This window comes from Manacus candei, unplaced genomic scaffold (assembly GCF_025592945.1).
Source record: "Manacus candei isolate 608988 ecotype Guabito, Panama unplaced genomic scaffold, ASM2559294v1 h1tg000062l, whole genome shotgun sequence".
Taxonomy (NCBI): Eukaryota; Metazoa; Chordata; class Aves; order Passeriformes; family Pipridae; genus Manacus; species Manacus candei.
Genome location: NW_026138110.1, coordinates 1769168 through 1788796, shown reverse-complemented (window position 1 = coordinate 1788796; position 19629 = coordinate 1769168). Strand labels below are relative to the sequence as shown.

At 40.4% G+C, this 19629-nt stretch overlaps 1 protein-coding gene across 4 annotated transcripts in view; it reads left to right on the top strand.

Annotated features, from left to right (window-relative positions):
* SEC24D (SEC24 homolog D, COPII coat complex component) overlaps positions 1–19629 on the top strand; it is a 57336-nt gene that overhangs the window by 6504 nt on the left and 31203 nt on the right. For all 4 annotated transcript variants that reach the window (XM_051805000.1, XM_051804997.1, XM_051804999.1 and 1 more), the window contains 5 exons: positions 320–468; positions 2009–2272; positions 3050–3171; positions 5161–5272; positions 6613–6740. In XM_051805000.1, coding sequence (XP_051660960.1) covers positions 320–468; positions 2009–2272; positions 3050–3171; positions 5161–5272; positions 6613–6740 — 775 coding nt within the window. The remainder of the gene's footprint in view (positions 1–319; positions 469–2008; positions 2273–3049; positions 3172–5160; positions 5273–6612; positions 6741–19629) is intronic.

Genomic DNA, 19629 nt, shown 5'->3' with positions numbered 1-19629 from the left:
GTGCTGTGATATGTTCAGAAGCTTGTGTTTCTTAATCTTAAGGCTTATAGTTATTACCACTCTCACTTTGCCATGGCATTTGTTTCTAACAATTCAAACAAACATGTACTGCCTTTTTTACTTAAATGAGTGTGCAGTCTCTCTGTGCTTCACGTGCTTTGTATGTTTTAAGACTAGTGAGCAGAATGTGGGCAAACTCTCTTAAGGCTTTGTCCTAATTAATTGTTTTGGCACCACCCTTGAGAAGGTATGAGATCTTCTAGAGTTATGATTGGTTGATGTAATTTTTTTGCATAACTGCACTAATTTTTCTCTTTAGGTTTCAAGGCCCTCCACCTCCAGGCAACACAGGAGCTTCCTATCCTCCCTACAGTCCTCAGTCACAACCAGCCTTCCCAAATGCTGCACCTGCCTCATCTACAGCACAACTTGCTGACCAGCTCAACAGCATGCAGATAAATAACTATGGTAATGGTTTTGTCTCATCTGAGTGACTTTTTCTCAGTTAAAGCATTAAGACTATGATAATTAGAAAGCTACTGAACTTCTGTGTAAACAGAAAATGAAATCTTTGGCCACTATGATTTGTTTAAGCTCTTAGAATTCTTTTTATCTCATCCAATTCCAAAACCAGTATTATTGGGTTAATTCTGAATTGGCATTTGATGAACCTTCTGTAAAAGTCGGCCATCCCATCAGTCATTTCTCAAATTACTTAGTGAACCTGTCAGGAACAGCCAAGGCATGAGCAATAATATGCAGACAAGGTTTAATTTTCCTCACCTTTTTACAGTTTCTCTCTGTTTTGAAACTCTTTTATTCTTTTTTGTATAAATATTTTAATTTTTCATCTAAATTTATCTGCATTTATTTTGATGTTATAACATCTCAAAGCTAGGCCATGAAGTAAAGATGTGATCATGTGATGCTTCCATGTAAATTACTTCCCACCACTAATTTTGATATGTATGTAAATGCTGTAAAAGATATAATACATAAAACAATTAAATAAAATATAATGTTCTCATGTTATATGCTGGAAGGCTGAGATACCCTTTAGGCCACTGAAGACAAATTCTATACAACTTTGCCTCTCTGTTAGGTTTTGTTCTTGTGACTTTTCCACAGCTGTAAGACTGAGTTGATGTAACTTTACTGAGTGAGAAATTCAAAACTTGAAATCTACTGGAGTGATATTTTCGTACCAGCTGAAAACCTGAGCTTGTGTTTTGCATGTGAAGTCTTGTTTGCAGTTAATGTGTCTGACAGAAGGTGCATTTTAGTGCTTGTGTATTAACACACTGGTCCTTTCGATTCAAACCTCATTTTGGTTATTTTTTAGCTTTCTTTAAAATTATTTTGCCTTAGGTCTTTGTGAGAAATTTGACTAAAAAATGTAGGTTTTGTAAGGTAGTGAGTATTTACAGATAGTAAGTCTCAAATCCCTCGGATTTCCACAGTTCTCTTAATTTTAATTGGAATCTGGATCCTATAAACAGTAAGCTATTCCTCACCAGTGTGTACAAAATAATTCCCACATGTTTCATCTTTTAGCATCAAGTGGATTTATTTTCCATCAGACTTGTCATGGTGAAGTACAAATAGCAGACTAACAAAAACATGCCACATAAGAGAAATTGATTATTAAACAAAAAGAATGTTGTTTCACATTCTGAAATTAAATATTTCAAAAGCAAGGGCTGATCTATGCATATTCTAATCAAGAATTGTCAGTGTGGCTTTCCTCTCTCTTTCCCCATCCCTCCCAGCTGCAGGGTTCTATTGAAAATAGAGCCAAAAGAAAAGAATTGAATGTCTGAATCAGTTCAGACGTACTGTGAGTTCAGATTTGTAATGTGAACAGACATGTAGAGTCCCCATGGTGCAGCACTGTCACTATGGGATACAAGATTGTCTCTTAAAAGTGTATTGAGGAAAGCCAGAGCACCTTCCACCCAGAGTTGGGAGGTTATCATTTGACACTCATCTGACATAGTTTCTCACTCAGGTCCTGGCCCCACTCCGAGCCCTGGGCATCCGGCATCTTTCCAGAGTCCACGGCTCCCACCACCACCAACCCAGCAGCAAATGGTTCTGCCACCTGGGCCACAGGTTCCTCCTCCTCCACCAACCAGTGTCAATGGCCTTTGCACTCAGCCATCATTGCCTCCGATGGCCAGACAAGGTGGGATCCCTGGGCCTGTCCCTCCAAATCCTAACCTGCAACAGCTCCCAGGACAGCCTCCGGGGCCTGGATATCATCCTCAGCAAGGTAGGGAAAGATGTTTGGTATGTAATTGAAAACAAAGCATGAGTGGAGAATCCCTGATGGAACTGTGTCCATTCGCTGCTGAATATTCAGCTGATTGGAAAAACAAAAATTTCCTTTTTGTAGAAAGGTAAAGATTTGCATTGTCAGTCAGTACATCTGAGACAGGCTCTGCTTTTGCTCAAAAGTTTAGCAGTCTCTTGAGACTTAAGAAAAAAAAGAGGAGATTAATTTGTATCAGGAGGATTACTTCATTAGTGATTGGTAAAGGCCCATAGTACAGAAAAGAGTTTCTCCTACACTCTATAAAGGTATAGGCTGCTCTCTGTCTTACAGTAGTGTCATAAGCAGCCTTCAGAAATGGTTTACTGTGGCAACAGTGAATTGTAACTGAATACAACTATTTCACCTGATACAGGTGAGTGAAACAGTTATTTTGACAACTGAAAAGCTGGCTAACGAGACCAGCTTGCATTGACTCGTGTTAGGGGAGAGATTCTCACTGATGTACTGGCCTGGGTTGAGTAGCTGTGGTGATCTCTGCTAACCGTCCTACTTAATGTATACCTGAAGACTTTGGGGCCAGAGTTGTCACATGGAGTCTTATTCTTACCTTTAAAACACAAACTGCATAAACCAAAGGAATCCCTGTCTTGTCCTTGCTGAAAACAGAAGGGAAGGAGAAATTCAGTAAGAATTAATTTTATGGCAGAAATTGATGTTCAAAGTTGATAATGGAACTTAAATACTTTAAATAAATTGTCATTTGTAACTCTGCAGCAAACTATGGTCCTCAGATGGCAGGATCTCAGCTGTCTTATCCTGGTGCTTTTCCTGGAGGTCCAGCACAGCTCTCAGGCCCACAGCAGAAGAAGCTTGATCCTAACTCTATTCCAAGCCCAGTAAGTAATATGGCACTAATTTTTTATAAAAGTAACATTCTGCTGCCTTTAAGATAAGGGAATGGCAGTGCTAACATTGTGTTCATTGTAGCTGGTGGGGGTTTGTAACATAAAATTGTGCTTGCATGGCTTGGTTCACAAGACATGCTCTAGTGTTTGCAGCTTCCTATTTATGCAGTTTTGTACTCTGTGCTGTCAGTTTGGGATAAATTAGTGCATAAAGTTAGTTTGATTCCTGAAGTTGCTTTGTAAGTTTATCTAGCATGGGACGTACTCATGACTCCAGATACTTTACTAGGAACTCTCAACAGGATTCTTAGTGTGGCAGTGAGCAGTACAGAAGGATTACTCGAATTCACTGCAGGAATCTTCCACTTCTGCTGAGGCAGGTTTGCTGCACAGGAAAAACATTCTTGCAAAAGCCTGACCCTGTCTAGTAGGGAACAGTCTTGCTTTGTCCTTCTAGAAAAGATTTGTTTTATCCTGTGATGGTTTTGATGTAAACCCCCCAGAATTTTGGAAAAAACACTTTGTAATCCCTTAGGGGTTAATGTAACAACTGCAGTTGCCTCTGTTAAAGGCAATTTTCAACTTAAGTATAACTGAAGACCATGGTGTAAAAAAACCCCTAAAGTGAGTGTCTGTATAAATAACAAATGCCCTCAAGTCAGTCATTCCTGGTGTTTCAGTGTGGTGCTTTTACATCAGAAGGATAAAATGGTCTTGTCTAAGTTAAAAAAAAAAAAGGGCAGGGGGAGAAGGAGGTCTGGCATGAAAACATGGGCTGATGTCTTGTTTCAATTCTGCATGTAGCATAAACAGCCTTGACTATGACAGCCATGTTAAAATAGGTTAAAAGGGTTGGTTAAGCAGCACAAAGAGGATCAAAATGACATGTTTAAAAGAAACACGATCTGGGTCAACGTCTGTAAAGGGCAGAAAGCTAATTCAGAATGAGGAATGAGTGTGGCCATGTGTATTTCTGTTGTTATATTTACATTATATAATTACAGAAGTGTTGCCAGATAGATTTACTTCTTATCTGTAGCCATTGTTGATTTATATTTCTCTTACATATGTTAGAGGTTGATATGTGCTCTGACAACATTTATGAAAACTAGCGTCTGGGCTTTGTCAACAGTTATTTCCAAGAACAATGATATATTTAGGTCAGTTAGCTGCAGAATGCTGTGGTACACTGATCCTTTGCAGAGCTAAGTCTGAAAGTCGTTTGCTTTCTTCAGCCTGAGGACCTTTTTAGAGCAGAACCTTTTTCCTTCATATGCAGGAGTTAGCTATAAGTATACATGCCAAGGAAGGCAGGGAAAAGTAATTAAGCAGAAGATCTAGTAAGCTCTCTGAAGAATGCCTTGTATATTTAAATTGCAGTACACAAACTTTACTGGGGGGGAAAAAAAGTTACAGGCCCCAGACTGCTTTCAGTGTGTTAGGAAATACCTCTTGGACATTGATCAATAGACTCTATGCAAGTAATTTTGTTTTTTTCTCTGTTTGCTTTCCAACAGAGGCTTTTGAACTTCCCTAGCTATTATTAGAAGTTCATGTGCAGTGTAAAGATGCCATTCCATGAGATACTGGCAGCAGTGGCAAAGCCAGTCTCAGAAATTCCATCTCATTCCTCTTGCCTCTCACAGCTGTTTGGATGCACTCTAAACAAGGTTGTGAGGGAAGAGGAGGAGTAATGGTATCATCCTTGGGATCTGATTTCTGATGTGGAACAAAATACAGCTTTTTATAACTTTGGTTATATCCTGAAAAGTATCAGAGTGAGGGACTGTGCAGAAGTAAGAGAGAAAGGAATTTGGGCAGTAAAACCAGCAGCATTGAGAATTTCATGACGTGATGTGGTAAATGCTCTAAACTAGGCTTCAACCAGAGTGTCACTTGGTGTAGATGTTAGCCTGTTTGTGAATGCAGCTGAATGCATGGCTCACCTTTCTCATACTCTTCTTGCTTCTTATTCATCAGATCCAAGTAATTGAAAGTGATAAAGCTGCCAGGGGAGGGCAGGTCTATGCTACAAACACCAGGGGACAGGTTCCTCCTCTCGTCACCACTGACTGCATAATCCAAGACCAAGGTAACTGCCCTTGCTGATTTGGGAGTCTTTCTAGATGAAATCAAATGCAATTAAAAAACAAACAAAAAAAAGACTAGATTTTCAAATTTCTCATCTGAAAACCATGTTCCTTACTCTAAATTGGACATGAAATTGGAGACTTCCTTGAAATAAAAGAAAAAGGGGGAAGGAGGGAAGTAGGAGTTGAATTCTTACACCTTACATCTCCTCTACCTTTCCTGGCCTTTAAAGTAATCTGAATAGTTGAGACAACTTTTCTTTTTAACTTAAAATTTTCCAAGATGTTACATTTCAAGCTGAAAATGCTTTCTGGATTCTTCTGAAATTGTAAAAGATGGACACTGGAAGAAGCAGTGAGCCTAGACTCTAGCACTGTTATGTTTTAAGATAAATTTTAGGAAGTTCTCTTCCAGGCAACAAGGGCCTTGAAGTGTGCAAGCTGTCTAGTTGACTTACACTGGCCAAAGGAAAAATTTATCTGCCTTTGTCTCTGCCTAGAGCCTGGAAGTACAATCTTCCACGTGCTGCTCTTGACAACAGACTTGGTATTTTAATACAGGTTAAACTGATGGTACTACTCAGCCCAGCAGTAATTTATCAGTGCTGGGATAAATGTGTAAAATGTACAAACACATCAAAATTTTTTTGGCATTATCTGAGAATGGGATAATGCAGTTCTGATGATCCAGGAAATTCCTTTCAAGAAACTGAGCAGAGCTGCAGCTTGATAGTTCAAGAGGGAGCACGAGGAGGCTGATTTCTGAGCTCGTGTCTCCTTGCAGTGCTCGTCTGTAGTGCACAGCACAGCTTCTCCCTGAGGGGCCTGGGCTAAGTGTGCTGCTCAAAGTGGTGTGGTGACTTCAGCACGCTGCATTTGACAATATAAGTGAGCATGGGGATGTTAACACAGATTCACTATTTGCTGAATCAGAGCTAGCTCATTAGAGCAGTCTTAACAGTAGGTATCAGTCTGCCTCATTACTTTATATACAGTGTTGATATTGGGGGGATATCATCTGTGTTATTTTTTTTAAGATCGTAGATATGATAGGTTTCAAACTAATGTCTTTTATTGCAAGTAATTGTGGGATTATTCTTGATATGTTTAAATCCTTGCTTTAAACTCAAACAGCAAGGAAAGATTTAACCAGAGGGAGGGACAATGGGCTGACCATAAAGAGGAGAGGTGGGCAGAAGCCTGCATGGGAGGGAAAAAAGCATGTATTTAATGTAACATATGCCCTTGTTGCTTGATGTTGTTGTTTGGATTTTTCTGCTTTGTGTTGGGGTGGGAGGGTTCCTTCTGCCAGCCTTTCCCTGTGCTGTGTTGGGTGTTGCAGGCCACGCCAGCCCTCGTTATATCCGATGTACCACCTACTGCTTCCCGCTGACCTCAGATATGGCCAAGCAGACCCGCATTCCCCTGGCAGCTGTCATCCAGCCTTTTGCTAATGTCCCACCAAATGAGGTAAGGGCTACCTGAATATCACTCCTATATGGTTTTGAATCCTAAATATTGCTGACTTGTTCTTCTCTCATCAGGTTGGGGGTGAGAGGGTTTTACCTCAGACTGTGAATTGGTAAGACAGTAGAGAGATGGCAGAAGGCTATGGGTCATGATACAATTTGAAGGGATAAAAATCTTCATTTGGAGAAAGTACAGGAGTGATCAGTCTGTAATCTGAACCACACCTGTTTCTACAACAATCTTCAGTTTATGCCAGCTTTGTTAGTTGCTTGCTCTGCTGAAGCTCTGTAGGTGTGGGCAAAGACATTAGAAGATGAGTAGGACCTTCAACTGTATCAAATTATTTTTAAGATGTGGAGAGTTGGATTCAAAGAATGACATTTTTCCATTGAGTTCTTTGGAAAATAATTTAATTGCACAACAGAATTGCATTTTCTACTTGTATGAGCTGAGTCATATAAAGAAGACAAATGTAACCGGCCATTTTTGGCACTCATTTGGAGGCACTAACCTCATCAGTTCTTTTCTTACATGACCATCTCTAATGGCCTTTGGTATTCTAAACATCCCCCTAGTTCTTCTGCAAAGTATTTCTGCAGGGTGGCAGTATTTGGGGGCCTTAAGACAATGACCCGGGTTTGCTGGCACCCCCGAAGTGTTTTATCAATGCATTTCACTGCATCATCTGTGGGATCATCTTTCTTGTTCTTCAACTCCTGCCTCCTCTGTTGCACAGCTTCTAAACTCTGCAAGGTCTGCAGAATACATTTCCTTTCCTGATTTACTTTCAGAGTGCTGTTTACTGGGAAAAAACCTGAGGGATTTCATGAAGCTGTAGTATGCGATTGCATCTTCAGAAACTCCTCACAGAATGCATGCACAGAAAAGCCTAATTAAAATTGCTAAGACCTTCAGTGCTTGGTTTTGCAGTCTTTGATTTTTCTCTAACTTCGTTTTATTACCTGTAAATTCTTAGTGATTTGGGTTTTTTTAAATATACGTCGGTAAAAGCAGATGTTGTTCTTTATCAGGATGGATAACTTCCAATCCAACAGACCTCTGTAGTTTGAATTAAGAGTATTATTTTAGCAGGGCAGTATGTAGTTATCTTCTCTGTGGTCCACAGGGAAATAGGATGTATTACTCACGGTATTGCAGATACAGAGTCTCACCATTTGTCTGCTAGACAGCAACTTTGGGTTTCATTCCAGTTCTGGAGGGGAATGTGCAGACTTGGCTTGTTGCCCTCTGCATTTTCTCCTAGATGAAACTCCTGCTGTTGCTTCTCCACCCCTTCACTTTATCAGCCAACCTTTACTCTTTACCACCCTTTATCCCAGTTTCTGTGCCCAGGTGGCACTTACCAAGTCCACTTTGGTGTTGGCTCTTCGTTTGTTCATCTTTCACTTGGAGTCTACCTCTAGTCCTTTATGTCCCCCACTCATGGCTCCCTTGTCTCTGCATTGTGTTTGGACAGGATGAACAATGAGCTTCTAAAATCTGACTTTCTTCTGCATACATAAATTTGCAGGATGTCCAAACACTTGTGCTTGGCCAAGTTCAGGGGGGTTTTCCTGGGGTTGGCAAAAAGATGTGCTGGGTGACCCACCCGTTCTGAAGTGTCAGTGCTCACAGGCTGTTGGAAAGGTCAGTGGGGCTCATTAATCTGTAAAGAGCAGTGTGTTTTTTCCCTAGCCTTTTTCTTGGAGGAGGCTAAGAAAGCTCTGAAAAATGCCTCTCAAAATTGGCAAAAGCCCAGCGTGGAAAATTTTAGTCAGAACAATTATAGCTGGGTAAAGTTATAAGAACTAAGGAGATAGCGTTAGAGTAAGAAGCGCTGGGCAGCCTTAGCTGAGGCAGTTTTTCCAAGGCTTGCCTGTGCCCTTTGTCTTCACTGCTGCTGCCAAAATAAGATCTTGCTCTTAAGTTCTTCTAATAAAAATGGTCTTCCATATGGGATTTATAACTACTTTAATTCTGAAAAGCCACTTAATTTGAAAGAACTGGGCTTTTATAGAGATAAAATACATTCAGGGGCTTACTTGTGTTTCTGAACTTCCTAGTATGGTGTGTCCTGCCTGAAACTAGTGACTGCAAGGCACAGAATGTTCTTTGTTTCAGAGTATCTAGCCTGTCTTATGCATAGTACCTTTTAACAATGTCTACAGGTGATGCTCATCACATGTTACAGGGCTACAAAGTGGAAATCTGTCTGACTTCTTTATTTCTTGATAAACAGTGTATTGTACATAATCTTAAAATAATGTAGTTTTATCTTCATGCCTTTTCTTGAATAGTTTCCCTTTATTCATGTTGGTTGCAGCTTCAGCAGCAGATATGTCTTTTTTTCTGCTGTTTCTGACATACTCAGTGTTGGGGTGAAATTCTCCCCCAGAGAATTTCAGTTCTGTTTCTTTTCAAAGAGGAGGAAGAAAAGCAGTGGCTGCAAGGGTTTAGTGGACCATGGGTGGGAAATGGCCACAAATGCTTTGTGCAGCTGCTGATATGGGTGGGAACAGCTGAGACACTGACCCATCTCACTTGAACTGTGAGGACTTGAGCAGGACTTCAGTAGACATAATCCATTATCATGCATATTACACACTGTGCCTTTCTGGGTTGCTAAAACCATACTGAAAAAGCTATGAACTAGTGGGGTCATTCAAGTGACAGATTTATGAGTGTTCTATAAATACAATTGATCATCACTTAGAGATGAGGATGAATTGAAAGTAGTATATAAAAAACATTTGAATTTTCAGTGGTCTGTTGCCATAGATTCATGTCTGTATGTATTTTATTTTTTCTTTATTTTTTTCTTTTTCTTTCTTTTTCTTTATTTTTTCTTTCTTTCTGTACTAAAACAGAAACAAAGGAGAAACCTTACCTTGTTCCCATTTCCTATGAGGATTGAGTTTTTGGCTTTGATGTATGTAGCATTTGTTGTGTAAATAATACCAAGAAAACTGCAGATCCACGCTATCCACTCCTATCCATGCTTTGCTTGACACTGTGTAATCTGAACTGCAGCAAAAATTTAGAAAAAAAAAAAGAGAAATAGCTGAGTCTATTGACACTGATAAAATGAGATATGTACATGAGGGGGAGAGCACAGCAGCATTTAGCATTTTCTTCTGTCAATTAGATACTGTTTATTTGACTCTGTTCAGATTTTACTCTGAAGAATCAATAATGCTCCAGCTGATAGAGGCTGCAACACTTCCTGAAGTTTTGGAATTAATGACTGTAATGATTTATTTTTTTAAATAAACTGTCAATTTTATGCATAGTAACAGTAGTCAACTGGAAATTGAGCTCTGAGGATTTGCTTCCAATGCCTAAAAACATGGGAGGATGGACATAAAAGATCCTGGGAACTTTCAAATAGAAGTTTTAGGTCTAGTAGCTCATCAGTAGTTTCCTCAGAAATACAGTTTCAGTTTGAAGGTCCAAACTGCAAAAGGTAGTTTGGGGTTTCAGCAAGTCCGAAAGGCAGATTTAAGCTCCTTAGTCACTGTGGGTTCTTTTCACCCTGTAATTAGGACATCGGCCAAGTGGAATGTCTGCACACAGAGACTGGTGTCCTGTCTCCAAAAGTGAAGTGTGAATATTAGCATACAAAGTGATTTGGGTTTGGTTTGTTTTTTTTTTTTTAACTAAAATCTGAGAAAAAACTGTCAGGAGCTGAGAGATACACAAACTTTAACAGGGACGTCCAAAGAGGTGTAGACCAGATATCTCCATTTTTATTAAAGAATGGGATACAAATTATCTCTGGGAGAAAATAAGAACAGCAAGTAAATTCATTCCTCAAAGATGAGGATGTTAAATGAAAGATCTCATGCATGTTTTGAATAAGTGTAATGTTTCTGGGGAGAACCCCAAGACAAGGAGGGTTTGCCCCTGCTGAGAGATAAAATAAATTCAAAATTTCAGAAATGTAGTGGAACAAAAAGATGAAGATGCTGTTGCTTTATACCCTGCTAAAAACTCTCCTGGCAACTGAGACCCGATGGAGTAATATTGTGTCTGAGAAGTGTGACAGCATCTAGAAGTGTGGTGGACTTATTAAAATGAGCTTCTTAAGTTGAGGGGACACAAGGCCAACATAAGTGAATGCCAGGGAAGACATAAAAATATACCTGTCCAAGTAGGCTGCAGTACCAGCCATCACATCAAGAGAGGAGAGGTCAGCTCCACAAGTTGTGGTTGCAAGAGTAAGAAAGTTCTAATGCTGCTAAGATGCAGCATTAACCTGGTAACACTGCACAATGAAAACGTGATAGAAAAGCCAGCGTCAAAATTCAGATATTAACTGAAGGAAAGGTCACAAATGAGGCTTTAATTCAGAAATGTTTAATTACTTATGAGAGTGAATTTAAGATGTAAGTGGTGACCATGAATTGGAGATGGCTGTAGGGTTGTGTTTAGATCCCAAGAACAGGTAAGCTACCAGCACTTGGCACGTCGGCACTGAGCTTCAGAAGACAAAGTGAAAGGAATTAATTCAGGAAATCCCTCAAGGTGGAAGTTAGAGGGGCAAAATCCATGGAGGGCATACAGAGTTTGCTGCAAAAAACCTGAGCCAATCTAGAAAATTCTAAACTAGTGAATATTACCCATGCACTATATATCATTGGAGACAAAGGCTGTTAAAACATTCGTGCCTTACCTCCCCTGCCCAGTGTCTTGACAGCACCAGACATTTCAGAATCTTATCTTTACCAAGTCCTTATTTATTATTTCTCAACAATAACAGTCCATTTTCACTCTCCTGATTTGGATGATCTATGGAAAGTATTTGTTTGTTATAGATGGAGAATACACTATCATTGTTTGACAGAACTTATTTTTAGTCCACCAGTGCTTTAGCAACAGTCTATAAAAATAAACCAGCTCTCACAGTTATCATCATAGACCAAGCCCTACATGAATTTGTTTTGGAGATGTATGAATGTTTCCAGAGCCTGAATAAACCATGTGATCTTGATTTAACATTTAATACTACTTGCTAAAAAAAAGTTAGTTAAAAGAGTATTTCATGTTGTAAAATCAAATATAAACAACTCCAAATAATTATCTTTAGCTTGAAATATTTAAATATCTAAACTGCTGCCTTCTTTGCTCCTTACTAGTTTTGTGTCATCATTCTCTGCCATGTTCTTTCCTATTTATTTGAATCTATTTTTTTAGAAATAGTTGTTGATGGTAATCTAATATTTCACTTTTCAGTTCATTAACTACTTCTCAGAAATGCTGTTGTTCCTGAGCTAAAAGCCATTGTACCTTTTCAGAATAGTGGACTTTGATGAGGAGCAATGCAGCTGAGCTGTTTGGAAAGCCCTGGTTTTCCCAGGGGTGATAGTATGGTTTCCTAGATAGAGTTGCACGGTTAGCAGCAGCTAAAAATTGTCTGAGGTGAATAACTAGCCTGTGATGCAATGTTATAAACGTCTTTTTTTGTTTCAGGAACAAAGTCAAGTGACTTGGTGAATTTTCATTTAGATCCCCCCATCTCCTTCTTTGGTTTTAACTAAGACATTCATACATTAAACAAATGTGAAGAGTTAGGGAAATCCCCACCTCCTGCAATCCACCTTGGGCTCGGGGACTGAGGTTCTGCTGTCCCTGTTCTGTAGCCAGTGAGAAGGATGAGCAGGCTGTAGCCTTGGTTTGAAGCACATGTTTATATAGACACACACATTTATTAGCAGTTATGTGCAGTTATGGTTTGAGGAGAGGGAGAAATGCTTACGAAGTGATTCCAACTAAACATTTTACTGGTTCTATTAGGAACGTGTTAAAAAGCTCACACTGGAGAACAGACCCTTGAGGTGCTTGCTGATAACATCTACCCACCATAAAAAGCCATCATTTGAATTTTACCCTTTGATTTCTGACTTTTATTTGATTATTTATTCACAGGAGGCCATTATCCTGTATAACAGGAGAGCTTAGCTAACTTAAGGGGTTTTGATGAGGAATTCTATCAAAAGACTCTTTTTTCAAAAGGATTATATCAATTTGGTCATGCTTATTGCCATGATGGCCAACTCTTGACAGAGTTCAGTAGATCTCTTCATGACATCCCTTCACAAGAGCCACATCAACTCTTCCTCTGTGTATCCTCTTTATCTGTGTGCCTTTTTATATTCTCCTCCATTGCAGTATCTGCCTGTTTGCCTTCTGTGGAGGTAAGACTTGCTGGTCTGTAGCTCTGGGATCACCCAGAATTTCTTTGCAAAGTTTCTGTTTCCATTGCTGCCTTCCTTCCTTTTGGGCACTGCAGCTAAGTTAAGCAATTGGTTTTATGTACAGCTCAGCAGTTTCACACTGAGTCTGTTTAGACAGGGATTGCACTGTTAGACAGTAAAACTGTCCATACTACCAGTAAACTTTTTTAAACTATCAAATGATGATAGTTTTAAGAAAATTTTCTGAAGAGAAGTTTCTGAAAGCGTGACTCGTGACACATCTGTCCTGCTCTCTGTATTAATTGTGTTGCATATTCTGGTCTCTGGATTGTCCAAGATCCAGCAGAGAAGGATTTTGTCCATGTCTTTGGGGCACATGGTCAAGGTCCTCTGTGCTGCTCCACGGTGAGAGTAGAAGTCCTGCACACGTGACACACCTTCATACGTGTTGCTGTATGTCGTGGTGGTAGGTGTGAGCCTAAGCACACATCTGCCAGTTACTAAAATAAAACAACTTCCAAAGCATCCTTGTTGGTGTCCTCATTTGGGAGAGAGCTGTAAGGCTTTGGGCTCATAGCTCTGAGTCAACCTGGAGTATGGAGCAGGACAGGTATTTGACAATCTCTGTTGCTCTGCTGATGCTATTTAATTTCTCCACTAGCTGGTGCCAGGTTCGTGTTTGGGGGTTTTGTTTAGCTCCCCTGGGGTGCCAGACTGTCATCCATGGGATGGAGAGCCCAGAACTCTCAAGCATCTCCAGGTGCTCACCCAGAAAGTCTTATACCACCCTGGTGCCTGTAAGCTTGTTTTCACAATGCCTAATTTAGAGGTGCACAAATCCTGCATTAGATGAGGCTTTTTTTATGGAGTATACCTGTACTAGTCTGCATTTGGTAGTAAATAATTTGGAATTGAATTGCTTCCCCAGACTTCATCATGGAGCAGAAAGATTTTTGTTGCCCTGTTGGGCTGTAACTACTCTCTGTAACTAGAATGAACATTCAGAGCCAGGTTTAGAAATGGCTTTTGCAGTGGAGCTCTTCCTAATTGAAGTAAATTTTATGATTTACTTTTTTCTACCTTTTTGGTTTTAGTGTACATTGAAAAATTGTCTTAAAATGTACTTTCTAAAATACTTGTGCAGGATGTTGGTCCATGCACCACTGTTGGTATAGTAAGGATGTAATTCTGAAAGAGATGAGGACAGTGACTTGAAAATCAGACATTTATATAAACCTTATTCATATTGTAATCAAAGTTCCTGACTAATTTTATACATATTTGAAATTGAGACTGGGAAATGCCTTTATAAGGATGTTGTATGGTTTGTGCTAAGTTGGATGCTGTGACTGTCCTGTGCAATTGTGGCGGAAATAAAAACTGACTAAGCAACAGTACATATAGAAGTAAAAAATAAAAAGTAACAGTTATATACACTTAGCTGGCCAACAATGCTGATAATTTATTTTGCCAACAAAGATGACACTCAAGCACAAAATTACTTTGCCTATTGCTCTCTAACTGCAAATGGCTACTTGAATGGCATTCCCCATTCTGTGTGTGCATTGTCCTCTCCAGACTGCACTCCTGAGGTGGAGTTTGTCTCATCTTAGGCACTGGCCAAAGCTGATTGTAGCAACAGCAGCAAATTAAATATTGTAAGACTGTGCAAGCTCTAACCTTAAGCTGTCAGAGATGTTACTCAGTTACCTTGGAAACTTCACAGTCAGAACACCCTCCTATTTAGGAGCGACTTTAGGGCTTCAGGAGGAAAGGTTTATATTTTGCTCTTTAAACTGGAGTTGTTACTGTGTTTTCAGTTTACACATATTTTACTTATCCATGCATGTTACTGCAAGGTTGTATTTTGGATACCACCATGTAAAGTGTGTTATTACATTACAGTTACCAGCCCATGCTTGCTAGGTAGAGGCATAGATGACCTCAGCCCTAGAGTGAGGATCAGAGCAGTGAGGATCTGCATGTCCTTAGCTCAGGTCATGGTGTAACCCCAGCAGCAGCCAAGCTCCACACAGCCACTCCCTCACTCCCCCACCAGTGGGGTCAGGGAGAGAATCCGAAGGCTGACAGCTGGAAAACTTGTGGGTTGAGATAAAGTTCAACAGGGAAAGCAAAACCCGTGCATGTCATCAAAGCGAAACAAGGAACGAATTCGCTGCTTGCCGCGGTGTTCAGGTTGTACCCGCTGTACCCGCTGCTGGCAGCTGTTCAGCTGTCTCCAGGAGTGCAGGGCCCCATCATGTGTGACTGGGGAAGACAAATACCATCATTCCAAACGCCCCCTACTTTATATCCTGAACATGATGTCACATGGTCTGGAATGTCCCTTTGGTCAGTTGGGGTCACCTGTCCCAGCTGTGTCTCCTCTCAGCCTCCCAGGCAACCCCAGTCTCCTCCCCAGTGTGGCACTATGGAAAGCAGAAAAGGCCTTGGCTCTGTGTGAGCCCTGCCCAGCAATAACAAAAGCATCTCTTTTTCATCACCCCTGTATTTAGTACAAATCTAAAACACAGCCCCACACCAGCCCCAATGAGAAAGTTAACTGTGCCCCAGCCAAAGCAGCACACCTCATAACTCAGTTCCACACTGCCCCTTACTCGGGACATTCAGCTGTAGCTCAGTGTGAACAAAAGAGGGGAGGGTAGTTGCATACAAATATTCTGGATGGTTGATGGTTCTGGAGTCTACTTGAAGCATGCCAGCTACCCTAATAGCAAAAGTATTCAGGGAAGAGAGACTCAGAGCGGGAACATCCCTATCTGATGTGGTATTTGTGAAGTAATAATTTTCTGTTGACCTTCAAAACTGTCATTGTAAAAAGGACTTGACTTTTATAAAGGGCATTAAACCCATCCCAGGTCTCCGTGCTACAGAGGTGAAGTTATTCAGTGCTGCTTTTTGTTCACATCACAAAAGGTCTCCTTGTGCTTTCCAAGTACTCCTGTGGCAATTGGCTCTAGTTGGCTTGGGAATGCAGCAGGGCACTTTAACTATGCCCAGTTCTTTCTGATTTCAGTGAAAATAAATTAATTAGCCTTAGAGGCATGTTTACTAATAAACAGTGTCCAAGAAAGCCTGCAGATAAACAGAACTATTTTATCCATCTCCAATTAAAACACTCCTAAATGTTTCTGTGCTTTTTTTTCTAATTCAAGTTTCTTTCTTTAGTATATTTAGCTGTGCAAAAATAGGAGCAAGACAGTTGCTGTTGTGAAAGTTCTGAGGGATGCAAACATGAGTAGACAGTTTAAAAAGTCAGAGTAATGCCTCAAAAGAGAAACAGCTCTAGGTTTTCGAGAAGGAGGGAGACCCTGCACTCATTAGACTTTCATACATGATCCCTAAGTCAGCAATTGCTTTTCTCTCCTATGAAAAATATTATATATTATGTATTTGTGCACACATCTGTCTAGCCACCTATATATGTGTATGCATAAAAAGGAAAAAACCCATATATTTGATCTCTAAAGTTGATAAAGCCCCAGCAGATGAGAATGGACCTGCAATCCAAAGTGGGATTTTGTTTTTGTTCTTGCTAGAAAGCTGTGAATAACATTGATAATGTTCTTCTGATTTAGAACTTCTTCTCTGAGAAGTGTTGCTTCTGAGGTCACTACACTACATTTGAATTTATACATAAATATTTGTTCTCTAAGCCCCACACTGCATATTCCATGAGTGCTCTTTGGAGTGTTACTTTATTGCCTGTCCTAAGGATGTTCTAGAGCATGTTAGAAATGGTCACAGCTTTGTTTGCATTAGGTGCTGGTTGGCCTTCTAAAACAGAATGGATATCCCAATGTGCCCATTATCTTTGTTTGGTACAGGCTGTGCCTGTCTTATAAACTGTGCTGTCAGGTTTATCATTTTCTTAGCATTCTTAAAAAATTCATGAGAGGATAAACTTACCTTGATATGACAATACAGTAAGGGACTGGGCCTGTCACGAAGTCAGTAGTAATAGTATTTTGTGCCCAAATTCAGTCTGCTATTTTGAAGATCCTCTGGAGTTGTCCTCCAGTGATTTGCAAAAAATATAAATGATGCCAGCATGAGGTGTCTTTTAGAGTTCTGTTTGCTTCTGTAAAACGAGCCAGACGGAGAACAAACCACTGAAAAAGAAACTTCTGATTTTAATGTGAAAGTCCTGTGATCAGGGGAGCCTGGACTGCCTCCCTGCTAATTATTCCTTACCATTTCTGTAGGGAAGCTTTCTAAAACTTGCCTGCCTTATTTTGCAATGGTTTTACAACCAGTGTGAGAATCTTGCCTGAAAATCTCAAAGAAGGGCTGCGGTGCTGGAACATCTGTGACACTGATACGTGGGAAGTGGAGCTGTGGATCAGCTCAGGCGTGAACCTCAGTCCTCCCCTGTGATTTAACATGTGCTTATCACCCTCAGGGCTGGGGGGAGACAACATGGGAATGACAGCGCTGTCCTGGGGGAGTTTGGTCTGCCTCTGAGACCTTCCCTTGTTCTCCTCCTGTGTCTCTGCCTCTGCACCAGCTCCTCTCTTGCTGGGGTGAACGTACACTGGCTGAGGCAGGTCTTGCCTGAGATCTGATTGTTTAAGTGCTAACAGTTTGGAAGTCTGTTGTTCAGCACCATTTCTTGATTATCCAATTTCACGCTCCTGCTTGTATCACCAGTTAATCCTGGCTACTGGCCTTCACTTGAGATACAGCATGTCCTACATCCAAGTAACAGTCAGCACTACAGAGCTGAGAGGTGCTGGAGAGCTCTGACTTGTTAACACTTGGTATTCCTGCTCTGGGATCATGACCAGCAGAACTTGTGGTGCCTCTCTCAAGCATTGAGTGAACTTTTTCATTTTTCCACCCCCCCTTCTGTCACCCATATGATATGGAAATTCTGGGGAAGTAGCTAATTTTAGTATTTCTTTATATCAAATTTTTATCATTATTACATGCATTTTCCCCCATCCTCAAACTTTTAAAAATCCTCCTTCTTATGTTGAATAGAGTAGCTTGGATTTGCACTCTTCACATTGCCAACTCTATTCAATTAATTGCAATATTCCTCTTAAAAAGGGAATGCTGAGTAAGGATTTCAAGGATACTCTGAGGTATGATCCACTGAAATCAGTAACTGGTTTTCTGTTTATTTTACTACACCCTGGATCATATCCCATGTGCAGTGTCCACTTGCAATTCCCCTGTCCTGCCATGGTTTGTTTTGCAATGCTGTGTGTGCAGGTCAGTGTTCAGCCTGGATCTGGAGAGGTCTTGAGCAAGCAGATTTGAACATGCTTTGTGCATTTTTATGTGATCTGTAAAAACCAGGATAGAGCCAAGAGATCCTGCATCATGTGGCTGATGCTTTAGCCATGCTGCAGTCTTGCAAGCAAACAGGGAAATATAGATGGAAAAGGACTGTGTTATGGAAAGTACTTGAACCTGCTGTGAACCTTCCAGAGGAGATAGTCCAAATTGGCTCGAGTCATCAGCTGAGGAGGCTGATCGTGTTCAACGTCTGAAAAACAGGAATAGGCAAACAATTTCTGCCTTTGGAGGGAATGACTTCTGATAAAAGACAGTGGGAATATCACAAAAGGAAATGCTTTCTTGACATTTTAATGTGAATCAGTAAAACAAGTCAAAACCAAGGGATTATTTGTAGACTGGTTAATCTTTCTCAAAAGCAATCTATGATGATAGAATAAAAGAAAACAAACCCCTTCAACAGTACTAGGAAACAGAGACACTTTGGTTCATGACCTAGTTTCTTTCCAAAAACATCAGTGTTACATTTCAAAATTCTCTTTGATTATTCAGAGGAGCTTTTCCTCAGCTTTTTACTGTACTAATTAAACACAACAGAGTTGTTTCCCTCTGAGATAATTTGCATTTGAAAAGACAACTTGTCTCATGTAACATGCAATGTTACATAGCATAGAGTGATGCTCCATGTTTTCCAGTGGTAATACTCTTCAAAGCTTATGGAGCTGTTGGCAAGTTCCTCTTCTGGGCATGAGTAAAGGTGTTGTAGGGGACACCGATCTAACTGTTTTGTTGTCTGATAAATGGCTCATTTTCTTCAGTGTTTGCATGTGCCTTTCTTGTTCTCCACAGGATCTCTGTCTTAGGATTTTTCTCTTTAGAATGCCTTTCCAGAGATGTGCCATGATGATCTTGAGCTTCATCACAGTCCTTTACTCCTACACTTAAAATTTCCAGCTGTGGCCCCGGTGATACTTTGCAGGCATCACAGGAAACCCTCAGGAGTGTGTCAGGACTTCATTTTTATAGCAAGCAATAGTAATTCAGCTTTCTCAGACTTGGAAGTGCAGGTTACAGTCCCTTTGGAAATTTTTATGGATGTGTTTCATCTTGGAGCTGTGCCATCAAAGTCTATCTATTGCTTTGTGATACTGTTCTGACTTCTGAGAGTTCTTGCTGAAATATTTCCAAAATAAAACTCCTGCTATCGCAGCTCTATTTGGGGTTAAGTTATGGTTTATCAGATCAGCTTTCAGGGGTTGTGCTTCAGGGGGGCCTCAAGGTTCCATGGAAGAAAAAGTTTGTGCAGGTCTCTTACAGCATTTTCCATCTCTGCTGCCCAATCCTCCTTTGCTAACCTAAAATGACAGTGTTCTGCCTCCCAGCACAGCTGACTCATTGTGCCTCTCTACTCTCCCAGTTTACAAACCAGG